The 22994-nt window shown below is 54.3% G+C and overlaps 1 protein-coding gene across 2 annotated transcripts in view; it reads right to left on the bottom strand.

The window, feature by feature from the left end:
• BCKDK (branched chain keto acid dehydrogenase kinase) overlaps nucleotides 1-17924 on the bottom strand; it is a 31918-nt gene extending 13994 nt beyond the window's left edge. Inside the window, exons 1-5 of one of the 2 annotated variants that reach the window (XM_082300180.1) lie at nucleotides 17860-17924; nucleotides 10651-10824; nucleotides 6404-6472; nucleotides 4107-4217; nucleotides 1744-1791 (exon numbers count right to left, since the gene is read on the bottom strand). In XM_082300180.1, the coding sequence (XP_082156306.1) occupies nucleotides 1744-1791; nucleotides 4107-4217; nucleotides 6404-6472; nucleotides 10651-10821 (399 nt within the window). In that variant the 5' untranslated portion in view covers nucleotides 10822-10824; nucleotides 17860-17924. Of the gene's footprint in view, nucleotides 1-1743; nucleotides 1792-4106; nucleotides 4218-6403; nucleotides 6473-10650; nucleotides 10825-17855 lie in introns of both variants that reach the window. The other variant, XM_082300181.1, reaches the window with a different exon arrangement.
• Between the last annotated feature and the right edge of the window lie 5070 nt (nucleotides 17925-22994).

Raw genomic sequence — 22994 nt, 5'->3', positions numbered from 1 at the left:
ACAGGTGTGACACAGGTGTGACACAGACAGGTGTGACACAGACAGGTGAGACAGGTGTGACACAGGTGTGACACAGGTGTGACACAGGTGTGACAGGTGTGACAGGTGAGACACAGGTGAGACACAGGTGTGACACACACAGGTGTGACAGGTAAGACACAGGTGTGACACAGGTGTGACACAGGTGTGACAGGTGTGACACACACAGAGCACTGAGCCTCGTCAGCGCGCACCTGGATCTGACAGGTGAGACACAGGTGTGACACAGGAGTGACACAGACAGGTGTGACACAGACAGGTGTGACAGGTGTGACACAGGTGTGACACAGACAGGTGTGACAGGTGAGACACACACAGAGCACTGAGCCTCGTCAGCACACACCTGGATCTGACAGGTGAGACAGGTGAGACACAGGTGTGACAGGTGCGACACAGGTGTGACAGGTGTGACACAGACAGGTGTGACAGGTGTGACACACACAGAGCACTGAGCCTCGTCAGCACACACCTGGATCTGACAGGTGAGACAGGTGAGACAGGTGTGACACAGACAGGTGTGACACAGACAGGTGTGACAGGTGTGACACAGGTGTGACACAGACAGGTGTGACAGGTGTGACACACACAGAGCACTGAGCCTCGTCGGCAAGCACCTGGATCTGACAGGTGAGACAGGTGTGACACAGACAGGTGTGACACACACAGGTGTGACAGGTGTGACAGGTGTGACACACACAGAGCACTGAGCCTCGTCAGCACGCACCTGGATCTGACAGGTGAGACACACGTGTGACAGGTGAGACACAGACAGGTGTGACACAGGTGTGACAGGTGTGACAGGTGTGACACAGACAGGTGTGACAGGTGTGACAGGTGTGACACAGGTGTGACACAGACAGGTGTGACAGGTGTGACACACACAGAGCACTGAGCCTCGTCAGCGCGCACCTGGATCTGACAGGTGAGACACAGGTGTGACAGGTGTGACACACACAGGTGTGACAGGTGTGACACAGGTGTGCCAGGTGTGACAGGTGTGACACACACAGAGCACTGAGCCTCATCAGCACGCACCTGGATCTGACAGGTGAGACACACGTGTGACAGGTGTGACACAGGAGTGACACAGACAGGTGTGACAGGTGTGACACAGGAGTGACACAGACAGGTGAGACACAGGTGTGACAGGTGTGACACAGACAGGTGTGACAGGTGTGACACACACAGAGCACTGAGCCTCGTCAGCGCGCACCTGGATCTGACAGGTGAGACACACGTGTGACACAGGAGTGACACAGGTGTGACACACACAGGTGTGACAGGTGTGACAGGTGTGACACAGGTGTGACACAGACAGGTGTGACACAGACAGGTGAGACAGGTGTGACACACACACGTGTGACACAGGTGTGACAGGTGTGACAGGTGAGACACAGACGTGTGTGACACAGGTGTGACAGGTGTGACACAGGTGTGACACACACAGAGCACTGAGCCTCGTCAGCGCGCACCTGGATCTGACAGGTGAGACACACGTGTGACACAGGTGAGATACACACAGGTGTGCCAGGTGTGCCAGGTGACACACAGGTGACACACAGGTGTGCCAGGTGACACACAGGTGCCACACAGGTGACACACAGGTGACACACAGGTGTGCCAGGTGCCACACAGGTGTGCCAGGTGTGCCAGGTGACACACAGGTGACACACAGCTGTGCCAGCTGTGCCAGGTGTGACTCACCGGGGGGAAGTCGCTCAGTTTCTGGAAGGCGCGGATGTACAGCTCGTGCTGGGGGAGGGGACACGAGGGGACGGCGTCACCGCCGGACATTGGGGACACCCCAGGACACCCCAGGACACCCCCTGGACATTGGGGACACCCCAGGACACCTCCTGGACACCCCAGGACACCCCAGGACACCTCTGGACACCCCTTGGACACCCCCTGGACATTGGGGACACTCCAGGACACCCCACGACACCCCAGGACACCCCCAGGACACCCCAGGACACCCCCTGGACATTGGGGACACCCCAGGACACCCCCAGGACACCCCTTGGACACCCCAGGACACCCCCTGGACATTGGGGACACCCCAGGACACCCCAGGACACCTCCTGGACACCCCAGGACACCCCCAGGACACCTCTGGACATTGGGGACACCCCAGGACACCCCAGGACACCCCTTGGACACCCCTTGGACACCCCCTGGACATTGGGGACACTCCAGGACACCCCAGGACACCCCAGGACACCCCCAGGACACCCCAGGACACCCCTGGACACCCCCAGGACACCCCCAAGACACCCCCAGGACATTGGGGACACCCCTGGACACCCCCAGGACACCCCTTGGACACCCCCTGGACACCCCCTGGACACCCCAGGACACCCCAGGACACCCCCAGGACACCCCCAGGACACCTCTGGACATTGGGGACACCCCAGGACACCCCCAGGACACCCCAGGACACCCCTGGACATTGGGGACACCCCAGGACACCCCCAGGACACCCCAGGACACCTCTGGACACCCCTGGACACCCCTGGACATTGGGGACACCCCAGGACACCCCAGGACACCCCCAGGACACCCCAGGACACCCCTGGACACCCCCTGGACACCCCAGGACACCCCAGGACACCTCTGGACATTGGGGACACCCCCAGGACACCCCAGGACACCCCAGGACACCCCCAGGACACCCCAGGACACCTCTGGACACCCCAGGACACCCCCAGGACACCCCAGGACACCTCTGGACATTGGGGACACCCGGGAAATTTTGGGATCCCCAGAAAATTTTGGGGTCCCCCCAGGGATTCTTGGAACTGCCCCCGGGATTTTTGGGACCCCCCAGGGATTTTTGGGACCCCCCTGGAATTTTTGGGACCCCCCAGGGATTTTTGAGACCCCCCAGGGATTTTTGGGGGCTCCCCAAGTGCAGGATGGGGCTGGGGGAGGCCTCAAACCCAACCGAGAAACGCCCCCAAAATCCCCCAAATTTCACCGATTCCGCCCAGAATTTCCGATTCTCGCGGGGATTTTTGGGATTCCCGGGAATTTTTGGGATTCCCCGGAATTTTTGGGACCCCCCCAGGGATTTTTGGGGGCTCCCCACGTGCAGGATGGGGCTGGGGGAGGCCTCAAACCCAACCGAGAAACGCCCCCAAAATCCCCCAAATTTCACCGATTCCGCCCAGAATTTCCGATTCCCACGGGGATTTTTGGGATCCCCTGGAATTTTTGGGATTCCCCGGAATTTTTGGGACCCCCCAGGGATTTTTGGGACCCCCCCAGGGATTTTTGGGGGCTCACCACGTGCAGGAAGGGGCTGGGGGAGGCCTCAAACCCAACCGAGAAATGCCCCCAAAATCCCCCAAATTTCACCGATTCCGCCCAGAATTTCCGATTCCCGCGGGGATTTTTGGGATTCTCCGGAATTTTTGGGACCCCCCCGGGATTTTTGGGACCCCCCCAGGGATTTTTGGGACCCCCCAGGGATTTTTGGGGGCTCCCCAAGTGCAGGATGGGGCTGGGGGAGGCCTCAAACCCAACCGAGAAACGCCCCCAAAATCCCCCAAATTTCACCGATTCCGCCCAGAATTTCCGATTCCCGCGGGGATTTTTGGGATTCCCTGGAATTTTTGGGATTCCCTGGAATTTTTGGGACCCCCCCGGGATTTTTGGGACCCCCCAGGGATTTTTGGGGGCTCACCACGTGCAGGAAGGGGCTGGGGGAGGCCTCAAACCCAACCGAGAAACGCCCCCAAAATCCCCCAAATTTCACCGATTCCGCCCAGAATTTCCGATTCCTGCGGGGATTTTTGGGATTCCCTGGAATTTTTGGGACCCCCCTGGGGATTTTTGGGACCCCCCCAGGGATTTTTGGGACCCCCCAGGGATTTTTGGGGGCTCCCCACGTGCAGGATGGGGCTGGGGGAGGCCTCAAACCCAACCGAGAAACGCCCCCAAAATCCCCCAAATTTCACCGATTCCGCCCAGAATTTCCGATTCTCGAGGGGATTTTTGGGATTCCCTGGAATTTTTGGGATTCCCCGGAATTTTTGGGACCCCCCCAGGGATTTTTGGGGGCTCACCACGTGCAGGATGGTGGGGTTGCAGCCGATGATGAAGGGCAGCCTGCGGAAGCCCTGGATGCGGTGGGCGATGCGCACGGGCAGCTCCTGCTGCAGGTACCGGGCGCTTTTCTGGGCCAAAAAACCCCGATTTTGGTTCATTCCCGACATTTTCCCAAACCCCTCGGATCTCCCTGGGATTTTAGGGAATTCCCTCGGCCGCCAAAACCCCGAATCTTGGAGGTTTTCACCCAAATTTTGAGCTCCTTCAACAACACTTTGAAAAGCACGCGCTCCCCCCCCCCCACCCCCCCCCCCCCCAATTTTGGGGTTCATTCCCAAATTTTGGGGACCCTCCAAACCCCTCCCCCACCCCCTCAAATTTTGGGGGCTCCTCCTAATTGGATCCCCAAAGCCCCCAAATTTTGGGGACCCCCCTCTCCTTTTATCCCCAAATTTTGGGGGCACCCTCCCCTTTCACCCCCAAATTTTGGGGTCCCCCCCTCCTTTCACCCCCAAATTTTGGGGACCCCCCCTCCTTTTACTCCCAAATTTTGGGGTCCCCCCACTCCTTTTATCCCCAAATTTTGGGGACCCCCCCTCCTTTTACTCCCAAATTTTGGGGTCCCCCCACTCCTTTTATCCCCAAATTTTGGGGTCCCCCTCCCCTTTTACTCCCAAATTTTGGGGTCCCCCCTTCCTTTCATCCCCAAATTTTGGGGACCCTCCAACTCCTTTCACCCCCAAATTTTGGGGTCCCCCCCACTCCTTTTATCCCCAAATTTTGGGGTCTCTTCCTACTTCGAACCCCAAATTTTGGGGTCCCCCCCCTCCTTTTACCCCCAAATTTTGGGGACCCCCCACTTCTTTTATCCCCAAATTTTGGGGTCCCCCCCACTCCTTTCATCCCCAAATTTTGGGGTCTCTTCCTACTTGGAACCCCCAAATTTTGGGGACACCCCCTCCTTTCACCCCCAAATTTTGGGGTCCCCCCCACTCCTTTTACCCCCAAATTTTGGGGACCCCCCACTCTTTTCACCCCCAAATTTTGGGGTCCCCCCCCCCTCCTTTCATCCCCAAATTTTGGGGTCTCCTCCTACTTGGAACCCACAAATTTTGGGGACCCCCCCACTCTTTTTACCCCCAAATTTTGGGGTCCCTCCAACTCCTTTCACCCCCAAATTTTGGGGTCCCCCCCTCCTTTTACTCCCAAATTTTGGGGTCCCCCCACTCCTTTTATCCCCAAATTTTGGGGTCCCCCTCCCCTTTTACTCCCAAATTTTGGGGTCCCCCCTTCCTTTCATCCCCCAAATTTTGGGGACCCTCCAACTCCTTTTACCCCCAAATTTTGGGGGCACCCCCTCCTTTCACCCCCAAATTTTGGGGTCCCCCCCACTCCTTTCATCCCCCAAATTTTGGGGTCCCCCCCCACTCTTCATCCCCAAATTTTGAGGTCTCCTCCTGCTCGGACCCCCCCAAATTTTGGGGTCCCCCCCTCCTTTCACCCCCAAATTTTGGGGACACCCCCACTCTTTTCACCCCCAAATTTTGGGGTCTCTTCCTATTTCGACCTCCAAATTTTGGGGTCCCCCCCCCTCCTTTTACTCCCAAATTTTGGGGTCCCCCCCCCTCCTTTCACCCCCAAATTTTGGGGTCCTCCAACTCCTTTCATCCCCAAATTTTGGGGTCTCCTCCTGCTCGGACCCCCCCAAATTTTGGGGACCCCCCACTCCTTTTACCCCCAAATTTTGGGGACCCCCCCTCCTTTCACCCCCAAATTTTGGGGGCACCCCCCTCCTTTCACCCCCAAATTTTGGGGTCCCCCCCTCCTTTTATCCCCAAATTTTGGGGTCCCCCCCTCCTTTTATCCCCAAATTTTGGGGGCACCCCCCTCCTTTCATCCCTCAAATTTTGGGGTCTCTTCCTACTTGGAACCCCCAAATTTTGGGGACCCCCCCTCCTTCCCAAATTTTGGGGTCCCCCCACTCCTTTTATCCCCAAATTTTGGGGTCCCCCTCCCCTTTTACTCCCAAATTTTGGGGTCCCCCCCTCCTTTCATCCCCAAATTTTGGGGACCCCCCCTCCTTTCATCCCCCAAATTTTGGGGTCCCCCCCTCCTTTTACCCCCAAATTTTGGGGTCCCCCCCCCCTCCTTTCACCCCCAAATTTCGGGGTCCCCCCCCTCCTTTCACCCCCAAATTTTGGGGTCCCCCCCACTCTTTTCACCCCCAAATTTTGGGGTCCCCCCCACTCCTTTTATCCCCAAATTTTGGGGTCCCCCCCTCCTTTCACCCCCAAATTTCGGGGTCCCCCCTCACCAGGATGTGGCTGCCGTCCTGTGAGCGCCCCGAGTACAGCATGGTGGTGGGGGTCAGGCGCACCGAGGGCTGGATTTGGGGCAAAAAGAGGCGATTTTGGGGTCCCCCCCAAATCCGGATGGGGGAGTCCCCAAATTTCTCCCAAAATCCCCGCAAAAATGGCCCCAAAATCCCCCTAAAAATGGACCCAAAACTCCCTCAAAAATGGACCCAAAATGCCCCCCAATCGGCCCCAAAAATGGCCCCAAAAACCCCCAAAAAATGGCCCCAAAAAGCCCCAAAATGGCCCCAAAATGGCTCAAAAACTGACCCCAAAATGGCCCCAAATCCCTCCCAAGGACCCCAAAAAATGGCCCCAAAATGGCTCAAAATTCGACCCCAAAATGGCCCCCAAATCCCTCTAATATGGACCCAAAAATTGAACCCAAAATCCCTCCCAAGGACACCTAAAAGTGGCCCCAAAATCCCCCCAAAATGACCCCCAAAATGGACCCAAAAATTGACCCCAAAATTCCTCCCAAGGACCCCCAAAAATGGCCGCAAAATGGACCCAAAATCCCCCAAAAATGTCCCAAGGACACCCAAAAATTGCCCCAAAATGGCTCAAAAATTGACCCCAAAATGGCCCCAAAATGGCCCCAAAATTCCTCCCAGGGACCCACAAAAATGGTCCCAAAATGGACCCAAAAATTGACCCCAAAATGGCCCCAAAATCCCCCCAAAAGTGGCCCAAAATGGCTCAAAAATTGACCCCAAAATGGCCCCAAAATCCCTCCCAGAGACCCCCAAAAATGGCCCCAAAATGGCTCAAAAATTGACCCCAAAATGGCCCCAAAAATCACTCCCAAATCCCCCAGAACGGCCCCAAAACGCCCCGAAAACGCCCCAAAACGGCTCCCCGGATGTGGGGGTTTTCTCCCGGCTTTGGGGCGGGGTCTCCCCGGCTTTGGGGAGGGGTCTCACCCTCTCGGCGGCCGCGTCGATGGCGGGCTGGTGGAGTGGCCCCAAAATGGCCCCAAAAATTGATCCCAAAATGGCCCCAAAATCCCCCTAATATGGACCCAAAAACTGAACCCAAAATCCCTCCCAAGGACACCCAAAAGTGGCCCCAAAATGGACCCAAAATCCCCCAAAAATGTCCCAAGGACACCCAAAAATTGCCCAAAATGGCTCAAAAATTGACCCCAAAATGGCCCCAAAATCCCTCCCAGGGACCCACAAAAATGGCCCCAAAATGGACCCAAAAATTGACCCCAAAATGGACCCAAAAATCCCCCCAAAAGTGGCCCAAAATGGCTCAAAAATTGACCCCAAAATGGCCCCAAAATCCCTCCCAGGGACCCACAAAAATGGCCCCAAAATGGACCCAAAATGGCCCTAAAATGGCCCCAAAATCCCTCCCAGAGACTCCCAAAAATGGCCCCAAAATGGCTCAAAAATTGACCCCAAAATGGCCCCAAAATCCCTCCCAGGGGCCCACAAAAATGGACCCCAAAATGGACCCAAAACGGCCCTAAAATGGCCCCAAAATCTCTCCCAGGGATCCCCCAAAAATGGCCCCAAAATCCTCCTAAAATGGCTCCAAAAATTGACCCCAAAATGGACCCAAAATCCCCCAAAAAGTGACCCCTAAATGCCCCTAAAACAGCCCCAAAATCTCTCTCAGAGACCCCCAAAAATGGCCCCACAATGGCTCCAAAATTGACCCCAAAATGGCCCCAAAATCCCTCCCAGAGACCCCCAAAAATGAGTCAAAAATCACTCCCAAATCCCCCAGAACGGCCCCAAAACGCCCCGAAAACGCCCCAAAACGGCTCCCTGGATGTGGGGGTTTTCTCCCGGCATTTGGGGCGGGGTCTCCCCGGATTTGGGGAGGGGTCTCACCCTCTCGGCGGCCGCGTCGATGGCGGGCTGGTGGAGTGGCCCCAAAATGGCCCCAAAAATTGATCCCAAAATGGCCCCAAAATCCCCCTAATATGGACCCAAAAATTGAACCCAAAATCCCTCCCAAGGACACCCAAAAGTGGCCCCAAAATGGACCCAAAATCCCCCAAAAATGTCTCAAGGACACCCAAAAATTGCCCCAAAATGGCTCAAAAATTGACCCCAAAATGGCCCCAAAATGGCCCCAAAAGTGGCCCAAAATGGCTCAAAAAATTGACCCCAAAATGGCCCCAAAATGGCCCCAAAATCCCTCCTAGGGACCCACAAAAATGGTCCCAAAATGGACCCAAAAGTTGACCCCAAAATGGCCCCAAAATCCCCCCAAAAGTGGCCCCAAAATGGCTCAAAAATTGACCCCTAAATTGACCCAAAATCCCTCCCAGAACCCCCCAAAAATGGCCCCAAAATGGACCCAAAATGGCCCTAAAATGGCCCCAAAATCTCTCCCAGGGACCCCCAAAATGGCCCCAAAATCCCCCCAAAATGGCCCCAAAATGGCTCAAAAATTGACCCCAAAATGGCCCCAAAATCCCTCCCAGAGACCCCCAAAAATGGCCCCAAAATCCTCCTAAAATGGCTCCAAAAATTGATCCCAAAATGGCCCCAAAATCCCCCAAAAAGTGACCCCTAAATGCCCCTAAAACAGCCCCAAAATCTCTCCCAGAGACCCCCAAAAATGGCCCCAAAATGGCTCAAAAATTGACCCCAAAATGGCCCCAAAATCCCTCCCAGAGACCCCCAAAAATGTCCTCAAAAATGGCCCCAAAATGGACCCAAAAATTGACCCCAAAATCCCTCCCAAGGACACCCAAAAGTGGCCCCAAAATGGACCCAAAATCCCCCAAAAATGTCCCAAGGACACCCAAAAATTGCCCCAAAATGGCTCAAAAATTGACCCCAAAATGGCCCCAAAATCCCTCCTAGGGACCCACAAAAATGGCCCCAAAATGGACCCAAAAATTGACCCCAAAATGGCCCAAAATGGACCCAAATGTGGCCCAAAATGGCTCAAAAATTGACCCCAAAATGGCCCCAGAATCCCTCCCAGAGACCCCCAAAAATGGCCCCAAAATGGCTCAAAAATTGACCCCAAAATGGCCCCAAAATGGCCCCAAAATCCCTCCCAGGGACCCACAAAAATGGCCCCAAAATGGACCCAAAAATTGACCCCAAAATGGCCCCAAAATCCCTCCCAGGGACCCACAAAAATGGCCCCAAAATGGACCCAAAAATTGACCCCAAAATGGCCCCAAAATCCCCCCAAATGTGGCCCAAAATGGCTCAAAAATTGACCCCAAAATGGCCCCAAAATCCCTCCCAGAGACCCCCAAAAATGGCCCCAAAATGGACCCAAAAATTGACCCCAAAATGGCCCCAAAATCCCCCCAAAAATGGCCCCAAAATGGCTCAAATATTGACCCCAAAATGGCCCCAAAATCCCTCCCAGAAACCCCCAAAAATGGCCCCAAAATGGACCCAAAATGGCCCTAAAATGGACCCAAAATCTCTCCCAGGGACCCCCAAAATGGCCCCAAAATCCCCCCAAAATGGCCCCAAAATGGCTCAAAAATTGACCCCAAAATGGCCCCAAAATCCCTCCCAGAGACCCCCAAAAATGGCCCCAAAATGGACCCAAAACAGCCCTAAAATGGCCCCAAAATCTCTCCCAGAGACCCCCAAAAATGGCCCCAAAATGGACCCAAAATGGCCCTAAAATGGCCCCAAAATCTCTCCCAGGGACCCCCAAAATGGCCCCAAAATCCCCCCAAAATAGACCCAAAATGGATGCAAAAATTGACCCCAAAACGGCCCCAAAATCCCTCCCAGAGACCCCCAAAAATGGCCCCAAAATGGCTCCAAAACAGCCCTAAAATGGCCCCAAAATCTCTCCCAGGGACCCCCAAAAATGGCCCCAAAATGGACCCAAAATGGCCCTAAAATGGCCCCAAAATCTCTCCCAGAAACCTCCAAAAATGGCCCCAAAATGGACCCAAAATGGCCCTAAAATGGCCCCAAAATCTCTCCCAGGGACCCCCAAAATGGCCCCAAAATCCCCCCAAAAGTGGCCCCAAAATGGCTCAAAAATTGACCCCAAAATGGCCCCAGAATCCCTCCCAGAGACCCCCAAAAATGGCCCCAAAATGGCTCAAAAATTGACCCCAAAATGGCCCCAAAAATCACTCCCAAATCCCCCAGAACGGCCCCAAAACGCCCCGAAAACGCCCCAAAACGGCTCCCCGGATGTGGGGGTTTTCTCCCGGCATTTGGGGCGGGGTCTCCCCGGCTTTGGGGAGGGGTCTCACCCTCTCGGCGGCCGCGTCGATGGCGGGCTGGTGGTAGAAGGAGGTGACGGCCTTGCAGCGCTCCCGCGCCAGGTCCGGGGGGGTTTGGTCGGCGGCGGCGCGGGCGGGGGGACGGGGGGGTCCTGCTGCCCCTCCCCCCCGGAGACCCCCCCCCAAAACGCGCCGCAGCATCTCCTGCGAGGGGAAAAGGGGACGGGGGTTGGGGGAGTGCAGACCCCTCACCCCAAAATCCCCCCCATGAGAGACCCCAAAATTCCCCCAGGAGACCCCAAAATCACCCCAGGAACCCCAAAACTCCCCCCAAAGGAAACCCCAAAATCCCCCCAGAGACCCCAAAATCTCCCCAGGGACCCCAAAACTCCCCCAGGGACCCCAAAATCCCCCCAGGAAACCCCCCCAAAGGAGACCCCAAAATTCCCCCAGAAAATCCCCTCAAAGGAGACCCCAAAACTCTCCGAGAGACCCCAAAATCCCCCCAAAGGAAACCCCCCAAAGGAGACCCCAGAACTCCCCCAGACACCCCAAAATCCCCCCAGATACCCCAAAATCCCCCCAAAGGAGACCCCAAAATCCCCCCAGGGACCCCAAAATCCCCCCAAAGGAGACCCCAAAATCCCCCCAGGAAACCCCCCCAAAGGAGACCCCAAAATCCCCCCAGAGACCCCAAAATCCCCCAAAGGAGACCCCAAAACCCCCCCGAGACCCCAAAATCCCCCCAGGAAACCCCCCCATGAGAGACCCCAAAATTCCCCCAGGAGACCCCAAAATCACCCCAGGAAACCCCCCCAAAGGAGACCCCAAAATCCCCCCAGAGACCCCAAAATCTCCCCAGGGACCCCAAAATCCCCCCAGGGACCCCAAAATCCCCCCAAAGGAAACCCCCCAAAGGAGACCCCAAAATCCCCCCAGATACCCCAAAATCCCCCCAAAGGAGACCCCAGAACTCCCCCAGGGACCCCAAAATCACCCCAGATACCCCAAAATCCCCCCAGGGACCCCAAAATCCCCCAGGAAGCCCCCCCCAAAGAAGACCCCAAAATCCCCCCATAAAATCCCCTCAAAGGAGACCCCAAAATCCGCCCAGGGACCCCAAAATCTCTTCAAAGGAGACCCCAAAATCCGCCCAGGGACCCCAAAATCCCCCCAAAGGAGACCCCAAAACCCCCCCGAGACCCCAAAATCCCCCCAGGGACCCCAAAAGAGACCCCAAAATCCCCCCAGATACCCCAAAATCCCCCCAAAGGAGACCCCAAAACCCCCCCGAGACCCCAAAATCACCCCAGGAACCCCCCCCCCCCCCATAAGAGACCCCAAAATCCCCCCAGAGAGCCCAAAATCCCCCCAATAAACCCCCCCAAAGGAGACCCCAAAACTCCCCAAAGGACCCCAAAATCCCCCCAAAGGAAACCCCCCAAAGGAGACCCCAAAATCCCCCCAGAAAATCCCCTCAAAGGAGACCCCAAAATCCCCCCAGGGACCCCAAAATCCCCCCAGGAAAACCCCCCCAAAGGAGACCCCAAAACTCTCCGAGAGACCCCAAAATCCCCCCAGGAAACCCCCCCATGAGAGACCCCAAAATTCCCCCAGGAGACCCCAAAATCACCCCAGGAACCCCCCCAAAGGAGACCCCAAAATCCCCCCAGGGACCCCAAAATCCCCCCAAAGGAAACCCCAAAATCCCCCCAGGAAACCCCCCCAAAGGAGACCCCAAAATCCCCCCAGAGACCCCAAAATCCCCCAAAGGAGACCCCAAAACTCCCCCAAGGACCCCAAAATTCCCCCAAAGGAAACCCCCCAAAGGAGACCCCAAAATCCCCCCAGATACCCCAAAATCCCCCCAAAGGAGACCCCAGAACTCCCCCAGGGACCCCAAAATCCCCCCAGATACCCCAAAATCCCCCCAGGGACCCCAAAATCCCCCAGGAAGCCCCCCCCAAAGAAGACCCCAAAATCCCCCCATAAAATCCCCCCATGAGAGACCCCAAAATCCGCCCAGGGACCCCAAAATCCCCCCAGGAAAACCCCCCCAAAGGAGACCCCAAAACTCTCCGAGAGACCCCAAAATCCCCCCAGGAAACCCCCCCATGAGAGACCCCAAAATTCCCCCAGGAGACCCCAAAATCACCCCAGGAACCCCCCCAAAGGAGACCCCAAAATCCCCCCAGATACCCCAAAATCCCCCAAAGGAGACCCCAAAACTCCCCCAAGGACCCCAAAATCCCCCCAAAGGAGACCCCAAAATCCCCCCAGGGACCCCAAAATCCCCCCAAAGGAGACCCCAAAATCCCCCCAGGAAACCCCCCCAAAGGAGACCCCAAAATCCCCCCAGGGACCCCAAAATCCCCCCAGATACCCCAAAATCCCCCCAGGGACCCCAAAATCCCCCAGGAAGCCCCCCCCAAAGAAGACCCCAAAATCCCCCCATAAAATCCCCTCAAAGGAGACCCCAAAATCCGCCCAGGGACCCCAAAATCCCCCCAGGAAAACCCCCCCAAAGGAGACCCCAAAACTCTCCGAGAGACCCCAAAATCCCCCCAGGAAACCCCCCCATGAGAGACCCCAAAATTCCCCCAGGAGACCCCAAAATCACCCCAGGAACCCCCCCAAAGGAGACCCCAAAATCCCCCCAGGGACCCCAAAATCCCCCCAAAGGAGACCCCAAAATCCCCCCAGATACCCCAAAATCCCCCCAGGAAACCTCCCAAAAGGAGACCCCAAAATCCCCCCAGGGACCCAAAATCCCCCCAAAGGAGACCCCAAAATCCCCCCAGGGACCCCAAAATCCCCCCAAAGGAGACCCCAAAATCCCCCCAGGGACCCCAAAATCCCCCCAAAGGAGACCCCAAAATCCCCCCAGGAACCCCCCCCCGCCCATAAGAGACCCCAAAATCCCCCCAGAGAGCCCAAAATCCCCCCAATAAACCCCCCCAAAGGAGACCCCAAAACTCCCCAAAGGACCCCAAAATCACCCCAGGAACCCCCCAAAGGAGACCCCAAAATCCCCCCATGAGAGACCCCAAAACCCCCCCGAGACCCCAAAATCCCCCCAGGAAGCCCCCCCCAAAGGAGACCCCAAAACCCCCCCCAGAAAATCCCCTCAAAGGAGACCCCAAAACTCTCCGAGAGACCCCAAAATCCCCCCAGGAAACCCCCCCATGAGAGACCCCAAAATACCCCCAAAGGAGACCCCAAAATCCCCCCAGGAAAATCCCCCAAAGGAGACCCCAAAATCCCCCCAGATACCCCAAAATCCCCCCAGGAAACCTCCCAAAAGGAGACCCCAAAATCCCCCCAGGGACCCCAAAATCCCCCCAAAGGAGACCCCAAAATCCCCCCAGGGACCCCAAAATCCCCCCAAAGGAGACCCCAAAATCCCCCCAGGGACCCCAAAATCCCCCCAAAGGAGACCCCAAAACTCCCCCAGGGACCCCAAAATCCCCTCAAAGGAGACCCCAAAATCCCCCCAGGGACCCCAAAATCTCCCCAGGGACCCCAAAACTCCCCCAGGGACCCCAAAATCCCCCCAAAGGAAACCCCAAAATCCCCCAGGAAGTCCCCCCCAAAGGAGACCCCAAAATCCCCCCAGGGACCCCAAAATCTCCCCAGGGACCCCAAAACTCCCCCAGGGACCCCAAAATCCCCCCAAAGGAGACCCCAAAACCCCCCCGAGACCCCAAAATCCCCCCAGGAAACCCCCCCATGAGAGACCCCAAAATTCCCCCAGGAGACCCCAAAATCACCCCAGGAACCCCCCCAAAGGAGACCCCAAAATCCCCCCAGGGACCCCAAAATCCCCCCAAAGGAGACCCCAAAATCCCCCCAGGAACCCCCCCCCCCCATAAGAGACCCCAAAATCCCCCCAGAGAGCCCAAAATCCCCCCAATAAACCCCCCCAAAGGAGACCCCAAAACTCCCCAAAGGACCCCAAAATCACCCCAGGAACCCCCCAAAGGAGACCCCAAAATCCCCCCATGAGAGACCCCAAAACCCCCCCGAGACCCCAAAATCCCCCCAGGAAGCCCCCCCCAAAGGAGACCCCAAAACCCCCCCCAGAAAATCCCCTCAAAGGAGACCCCAAAATCCCCCCAGGGACCCCAAAATCCCCCCAGGAAAACCCCCCCAAAGGAGACCCCAAAACTCTCCGAGAGACCCCAAAATCCCCCCAGGAAACCCCCCCATGAGAGACCCCAAAATACCCCCAGGAGACCCCAAAATCACCCCAGGAACCCCCCCAAAGGAGACCCCAAAATCCCCCCAGGGACCCCAAAATCCCCCCAAAGGAAACCCCAAAACTCCCCCAAGGACCCCAAAATCCCCCCAAAGGAAACCCCCCAAAGGAGACCCCAAAATCCCCCTATAAAATCCCCTCAAAGGAGACCCCAAAATCCGCCCAGGGACCCCAAAATCCTCCCAAAGGAGACCCCAAAATCCCCCCAGAGACCCCAAAATCTCCCCAGGGACCCCAAAACTCCCCCAGGGACCCCAAAATCCCCCCAAAGGAGACCCCAAAACCCCCCCGAGACCCCAAAATCCCCCCAGGAAACCCCCCCATGAGAGACCCCAAAATTCCCCCAGGAGACCCCAAAATCCCCCCAGGAACCCCCCCAAAGGAGACCCCAAAATCCCCCCAGGGACCCCAAAATCCCCCAAAGGAGACCCCAAAATCCCCCCATAAAATCCCCCCAAAGGAGACCCCAAAATCCCCCCAGGGACCCCAAAATTCCCCCAAAGGAGACCCCAAAATCCCCCCAGGGACCCCAAAATCCCCTCAAAGGAGACCCCAAAATCCCCCCAGGGACCCCAAAATCCCCCCAAAGGAGACCCCAAAACTCCCCCAGGGACCCCAAAATCCCCCCAAAGGAAACCCCAAAATCCCCCAGGAAGTCCCCCCCAAAGGAGACCCCAAAATCCCCCCAGAGACCCCAAAATCTCCCCAGGGACCCCAAAACTCCCCCAGGGACCCCAAAATCCCCCCAAAGGAGACCCCAAAACCCCCCCGAGACCCCAAAATCCCCCCAGGAAACCCCCCCATGAGAGACCCCAAAATTCCCCCAGGAGACCCCAAAATCACCCCAGGAACCCCCCCAAAGGAGACCCCAAAATCCCCCCAGGGACCCCAAAATCCCCCCAAAGGAGACCCCAAAACTCCCCCAAGGACCCCAAAATCCCCCCAAAGGAAACCCCCCAAAGGAGACCCCAAAATCCCCCCAGATACCCCAAAATCCCCCCAAAGGAGACCCCAAAACTCCCCCAGGGACCCCAAAATCCCCCCAGATACCCCAAAATCCCCCCAGGGACCCCAAAATCCCCCAGGAAGCCCCCCCCAAAGAAGACCCCAAAATCCCCCCATAAAATCCCCTCAAAGGAGACCCCAAAATCCGCCCAGGGACCCCAAAATCTCTTCAAAGGAGACCCCAAAATCCGCCCAGGGACCCCAAAATCCCCCCAGGAAAACCCCCCCAAAGGAGACCCCAAAATCCCCCCAAAGGAGACCCCAAAAAAGCACTCAGGGGTCCCGGACCCCCCTTTCCCCTCAGAATCCTCCCAAAAACAGCTCCGGGACTCCCTTTTCCCTCAGAATTCTCCCCAAAACAGAAACTCAGAAGCTCCAAGATCCTCAAAAAACAGGATTTAAATGTCCAGAGCCCCCTTTTCCCCTCAGAATCCCCCTCAAAACTACCCCGGGACCCCTTTTCCCCTCAGAATTCTCCCCAAAATAGAAACTGAGAAATTCCAAGTTCGCCAAAAAGGGGATTTAAGTGTCCGAAACCCCCTTTTCCCCTCAGTTTCCCCCCAAAATAGAAACTCAGAAGCTCCAAGATCCCAAAAAAACAGGACTTAAGTGTCCGAAACCCCCTTTTCCCCTCAGAATCCCCCCAAAAACAGCTCTGGGACCCCTTTTCCCTCAGAATTCCCCCCAAAATAGAAACTCAGAAGCTCCAAGATCCCAAAAAAACCAGGATTTAAGTGTCCGAAACCCCCTTTTCCCCTCAGAATCCTCCCAAAAACAGCTCCGGGACTCCCTTTTCCCTCAGAATTCTCCCCAAAACAGAAACTCAGAAGCTCCAAGATCCCCAAAACACAGGATTTAAATGTCCAGAGCCCCCTTTTCCCCTCAGTTTCCTCCCAAAAACAGCTCCGGGACTCCCTTTTCCCCTCAGTTTCCCCCCAAAATAGAAACTCTGAAGCTCCAAGATCCCAAAAAAACAGGATTTAAGTGTCCGAAACCCCCTTTTCCCCTCAGAATCCCCCCAAAAACAGCTCTGGGACCCCCTTTTCCCTCAGAATTCTCCCCAAAATAGAAATTCAGAAGCTCCAAGATCCCCAACAAGCAGGATTTAAGTGTCCAGAGCCCCCTTTTCCCCTCAGAATCCCCCTCAAAACTACCCCGGGACCCCTTTTCCCCTCAGTTTCCTCCCAAAAACAGATCCGGGACCCCTTTTTCCCCCCAGAATTCTCCCCAAAATAGAAACTGAGAAATCCCAAGTTCGCCAAAAAGGGGATTTAAGTGTCCGAAACCCCCTTTTTCCCTCAGTTTCCCCTCAAAAACAGCTCTGGGACTCCCTTTTCCCTCAGAATCCCCCCAAAATAGAAATTCAGAAGCTCCAAGATCCCCAACAAGCAGGATTTAAGTGTCCAGAGCCCCCTTTTCCCCTCAGAATCCACCCAAAACCAGCTCCGGGACTCCCTTTTCCCCTCAGTTTCCCCCAAAAATAGAAACTCTGAAGCTCCAAGATCCCAAAAACACAGGATTTAAGTGTCCGAAACCCCCTTTTCCCTTCAGAATCCTCCCAAAAACAGCTCCGGGACTCCCTTTTCCCTCAGAATTCTCCCCAAACCAGAAACTCAGAAGCTCCAAGATCCCCAAAACACAGAATTTAAATGTCCAGAGCCCCCTTTTCCCCTCAGAATCCCCCTCAAAACTACCCCGGGACCCCTTTTTCCCCTCAGAATCCCCCTCAAAACTACCCCAGGACCCCTTTTTCCCCTCAGAATCCCCTCAGAACCGCTCCGGGACCCCGTTTCCCCTTCAATCCCCCTCCATTCCCACCTCTCCGCCCTCCCTTCTCCCCAGCCCGCCGTGTCCCAAACACAACCCCGATATCCGGACTCTCTTTTCCCCCCTCAATTTTTTCCCCCACAAAAACCCCACCAGAGACCCCCTCAAAACCCCTTCAAAGACCCCCCCAAAGCTCCCCCCTCACCAACCAGCGGCCCCGGGGCCTCCCGGACACCTCCCCGGGTTCGGCTCGCAATGGACTCGTCCCGTGTCGTCGTTGTTTCCCCCCCCCTCCCCCCCGCGCGTTCCCCTCAGGGTGGTACGGTCCGACCGCACTGCGCGCGCGCGGGGCCTGAGGGAGAGAGGCGGGAAAACGGCGCCCCCTGGCGGCGGGAGGTGAGGAATGAGGGAGGGGCTCCTTTTTTGGGGGAAAAAACGGGGATTTTAGAACCGCCGAGAGACCTTTTTTTTTTGTTGTTTTGAGGGGAAAAAGGGGCTCCCCAACCCCTAAAGCTCCTGTTTTGGGGGAAAAAAAAAATTGTGGGGAAAAAGGGGGTCCCGATCCCTGAATCTCTTTTGGGGTGGGGAAGGGGATCCTGGAGGTTTTTTGAGGGAAAAATGTGAGGGGGAAAAAAAGGGAATTCTGGAGCCTTTTTGGGGTGAAAACTGAGGGAAAAAGGAGCTCCCGAATCCGGAATCCTCTTTTAGGGGGAAAAATTGAGGCGGTTTTGGGGCAGTTTCCAACACTTCCAGGTGGTTTTTGGAGGATTTCACGTGGATTTGGGGTTTTCCAGGCAGTTTCGAGAGTTTGGAGGCTGTTTCAGTCACTTCGATGTCATTTTTGGTCACTTTAATGCCATTTTTGGGGCAGTTTAAGCCACTTCAATGTCACTTTCCCTTTACTGTAACTTTGTCTCTTTTTACCCCAATTTCAGGGCGTTCAAGGCGGTTTTGGGGCAGTTTCAGGCACTTTTGGGTGGTTCCAGATGGGTTTGGGGTGGTTCCAGGTGGTTTTGGGGCAGTTTCAGGCACTTTTGGGGCAGTTTCAGGCATTTTGGGTGGGTCCAGACACTTCAGTGTCACTTTTGGTCACTTTAATGTCATTTTTGGGGCAGTTTAAGCCACTTTAATACCACTTTTGATCACTTTAATGCGTTTTTGGCCCATTTCAGACACTTGAATGCCATTTTTGGGGCAGTTTAAGCCACTTTAATGTCACTTTCCCTTTACCGTAACTTTGTCTCTTTTTACCCCAATTTCAGGGCGTTCAAGGCGGTTTTGGGGCAGTTTCAGGCACTTTTGGGTGGTTCCAGATGGGTTTTGGGGCAGTTTCAGGCAGTTTTGGGGCAGTTTTAGGTGGGTTTCGGTGGTTCCAGGTGGTTTTGGGGCAATTTCAGGCACTTTTGGGGCAGTTTCAGGCATTTTGGGCGGGTCCAGACACTTCAGTGTCACTTTTGGTCACTTTAATGTCATTTTTGGGGCAGTTTAAGCCACTTTAATACCACTTTTGGTCACTTTAATGCGTTTTTGGCCTATTTTTGGTCACTTGAATGCCATTTTTGGGGCAGTTTAAGCCACTTTAATGTCACTTTCCCTTTACCGTAACTTTGTCTCTTTTTACCCCAATTTCAGGGCGTTCAAGGCGGTTTTGGGGCAGTTTCAGGCACTTTTGGGTGGTTCCAGATGGGTTTTGGGGCAGTTTCAGGCGGTTTTGGGGCAGTTTTAGGTGGGTTTCGGTGGTTCCAGGTGGTTTTGGGGCAGTTTCAGGCACTTTTGGGGCAGTTTCAGGCATTTTGGGCGGGTCCAGGCACTTCAGTGTCACTTTTGGTCACTTTAATGCCATTTTTGGTCACTTGAATGCCATTTTTGGGGCAGTTTAAGCCACTTTAATACCACTTTTGGTCACTTTAATGCGGTTTTGGCCCATTTTTGGTCACTTTAATGCCATTTTTGGGGCAGTTTAAGCCACTTTAATGTCACTTTGTCTCTTTTTACCCCAATTTCAGGGCGCTTGAGGCGGTTTTGGGGCAGTTTTAGGTGGGTTTGGGTGGTTCCAGGTGGTTTTGGGGCAGTTTCAGGCGGTTTTGGGGCAGTTTCAGGCATTTTGGGCGGGTCCAGACACTTCAGTGTCACTTTTGGTCACTTTAATGCCATTTTTGGGGCAGTTTAAGCCACTTTAATGTCACTTTCCTTTTACCGTAACTTTCTCTCTTTTTACCCCAATTTCAGGGCGTTCAAGGCGGTTTTGGGGCAGTTTCAGGCACTTTTGGGTGGTTCCAGATGGGTTTTGGGGCAGTTTCAGGCAGTTTTGGGGCAGTTTTAGGTGGGTTTGGGTGGTTCCAGGTGGTTTTGGGGCAGTTTCAGGCACTTTTGGGGCAGTTTCAGGCATTTTGGGCGGGTCCAGACACTTCAGTGTCACTTTTGGTCACTTTAATGCCATTTTTGGGGCAGTTTAAGCCACTTTAATACCACTTTTGGTCACTTTAATGCGGTTTTGGCCCATTTTTGGTCACTTGAATGCCATTTTTGGGGCAGTTTAAGCCACTTTAATGTCACTTTCTCTCTTTTTACCCCAATTTCAGGGCGCTTGAGGCGGTTTTGGGGCAGTTTCAGTCGGTTTTGGGTGGTTCCAGGTGGGTTTTGGGGCAGTTTTAGGTGGGTTTGGGTGGTTCCAGATGGGTTTTGGGGCAGTTTCAGTCGGTTTTGGGTGGTTCCAGGTGGGTTTTGGGGCAATTTCAGGCACTTTTGGGGCAGTTTCAGGCATTTTGGGCGGGTCCAGACACTTCAGTGTCACTTTTGGTCACTTTAATGTCATTTTTGGGGCAGTTTAAGCCACTTTAATACCACTTTTGGTCACTTTAATGCGGTTTTGGCCCATTTTTGGTCACTTGAATGCCATTTTTGGGGCAGTTTAAGCCACTTTAATGTCACTTTCCCTTTACCGTAACTTTGTCTCTTTTTACCCCATTTTCAGGGCGTTTGAGGCGGTTTTGGGGCAGTTTCAGGCACTTTTGGGTGGGTCCAGACACTTCAGTGTCACTTTTGGTCACTTTAATGTCATTTTTGGGGCAGTTTAAGCCACTTTAATACCACTTTTGGTCACTTTAATGCGGTTTTGGCCCATTTTTGGTCACTTGAATGCCATTTTTGGGGCAGTTTAAGCCACTTTAATGTCACTTTGTCTCTTTTTACCCCAATTTCAGGGCGCTTGAGGCGGTTTTGGGGCCGTTTTAGGTGGGTTTGGGTGGTTCCAGGTGGTTTTGGGGCAATTTCAGGCACTTTTGGGGCAGTTTCAGGCATTTTGGGCGGGTCCAGACACTTCAGTGTCACTTTTGGTCACTTTAATGCCATTTTTGGTCACTTGAATGCCATTTTTGGGGCAGTTTAAGCCACTTTAATGTCACTTTGTCTCTTTTTACCCCAATTTCAGGGCGCTTGAGGCGGTTTTGGGGCAGTTTTAGGTGGGTTTGGGTGGTTCCAGGTGGTTTTGGGGCAGTTTCAGGCACTTTTGGGGCAGTTTCAGGCATTTTGGGCGGGTCCAGACACTTCAGTGTCACTTTTGGTCACTTTAATGCCATTTTTGGTCACTTGAATGCCATTTTTGGGGCAGTTTAAGCCACTTTAATGTCACTTTCCCTTTACTGTAACTTTGTCTCTTTTTACCCCAATTTCAGGGCGTTCAAGGCGGTTTTGGGGCAGTTTCAGGCACTTTTGGGTGGTTCCAGATGGGTTTTGGGGCAGTTTCAGGCAGTTTTGGGGCAGTTTTAGGTGGGTTTGGGTGGTTCCAGGTGGTTTTGGGGCAGTTTGAGGCGGTTTTGGGGCAGTTTCAGGCATTTTGGGTGGGTCCAGACACTTCAGTGTCACTTTTGGTCACTTTAATGTCATTTTTGGGGCAGTTTAAGCCACTTTAATACCACTTTTGATCACTTTAATGCGTTTTTGGCCCATTTCAGACACTTGAATGCCATTTTTGGGGCAGTTTAAGCCACTTTAATGTCACTTTCCCTTTACCGTAACTTTGTCTCTTTTTACCCCAATTTCAGGGCGCTTGAGGCGGTTTTGGGGCAGTTTCAGGCATTTTGGGCGGGTCCAGACACTTCAGTGCCATTTTTGGTCACTTGAATGCCATTTTTGGGGCAGTTTAAGCCACTTTAATGTCACTTTGTCTCTTTTTACCCCAATTTCAGGGCGCTTGAGGCGGTTTTGGGGCAGTTTTAGGTGGGTTTGGGTGGTTCCAGGTGGTTTTGGGGCAATTTCAGGCACTTTTGGGGCAGTTTCAGGCATTTTGGGCGGGTCCAGACACTTCAGTGTCACTTTTGGTCACTTTAATGTCATTTTTGGGGCAGTTTAAGCCACTTTAATACCACTTTTGGTCACTTTAATGCGTTTTTGGCCCATTTCAGACACTTGAATGCCATTTTTGGGGCAGTTTAAGCCACTTTAATGTCACTTTCCTTTTACCGTAACTTTGTCTCTTTTTACCCCAATTTCAGGGCGTTCAAGGCGGTTTTGGGGCAGTTTCAGGCACTTTTGGGTGGTTCCAGATGGGTTTTGGGGCAGTTTCAGGCAGTTTTGGGGCAGTTTTAGGTGGGTTTGGGTGGTTCCAGGTGGTTTTGGGGCAGTTTCAGGCACTTTTGGGGCAGTTTCAGGCATTTTGGGCGGGTCCAGACACTTCAGTGTCACTTTTGGTCACTTTAATGCCATTTTTGGGGCAGTTTAAGCCACTTTAATACCACTTTTGGTCACTTTAATGCGGTTTTGGCCCATTTTTGGTCACTTCAATGCCATTTTTGGGGCAGTTTAAGCCACTTTAATGTCACTTTGTCTCTTTTTACCCCAATTTCAGGGCGCTTGAGGCGGTTTTGGGGCAGTTTTAGGTGGGTTTGGGTGGTTCCAGGTGGGTTTTGGGGCAGTTTTAGGTGGGTTTGGGTGGTTCCAGATGGGTTTTGGGGCCGTTTCAGTCGGTTTTGGGTGGTTCCAGATGGGTTTTGGGGCAGTTTCAGGCACTTTTGGGGCAGTTTCAGGCATTTTGGGTGAGTCCAGACACTTCAGTGTCACTTTTGGTCACTTTAATGTCATTTTTGGGGCAGTTTAAGCCACTTTAATACCACTTTTGGTCACTTTAATGCGGTTTTGGCCCATTTTTGGTCACTTGAATGCCATTTTTGGGGCAGTTTAAGCCACTTTAATGTCACTTTCCTTTTACCGTAACTTTCTCTCTTTTTACCCCAATTTCAGGGCGTTCAAGGCGGTTTTGGGGCAGTTTCAGGCACTTTTGGGTGGTTCCAGATGGGTTTTGGGGCAGTTTCAGGCAGTTTTGGGGCAGTTTTAGGTGGGTTTGGGT

This window comes from Coloeus monedula, assembly GCF_965178545.1.
Source record: "Coloeus monedula genome assembly, chromosome: 37".
In the NCBI taxonomy this organism is placed as follows: Eukaryota; Metazoa; Chordata; class Aves; order Passeriformes; family Corvidae; genus Coloeus; species Coloeus monedula.
The sequence above is the reverse complement of the archived record's forward strand: the minus strand, read 5'-3'. Positions and strand labels throughout refer to the sequence as shown.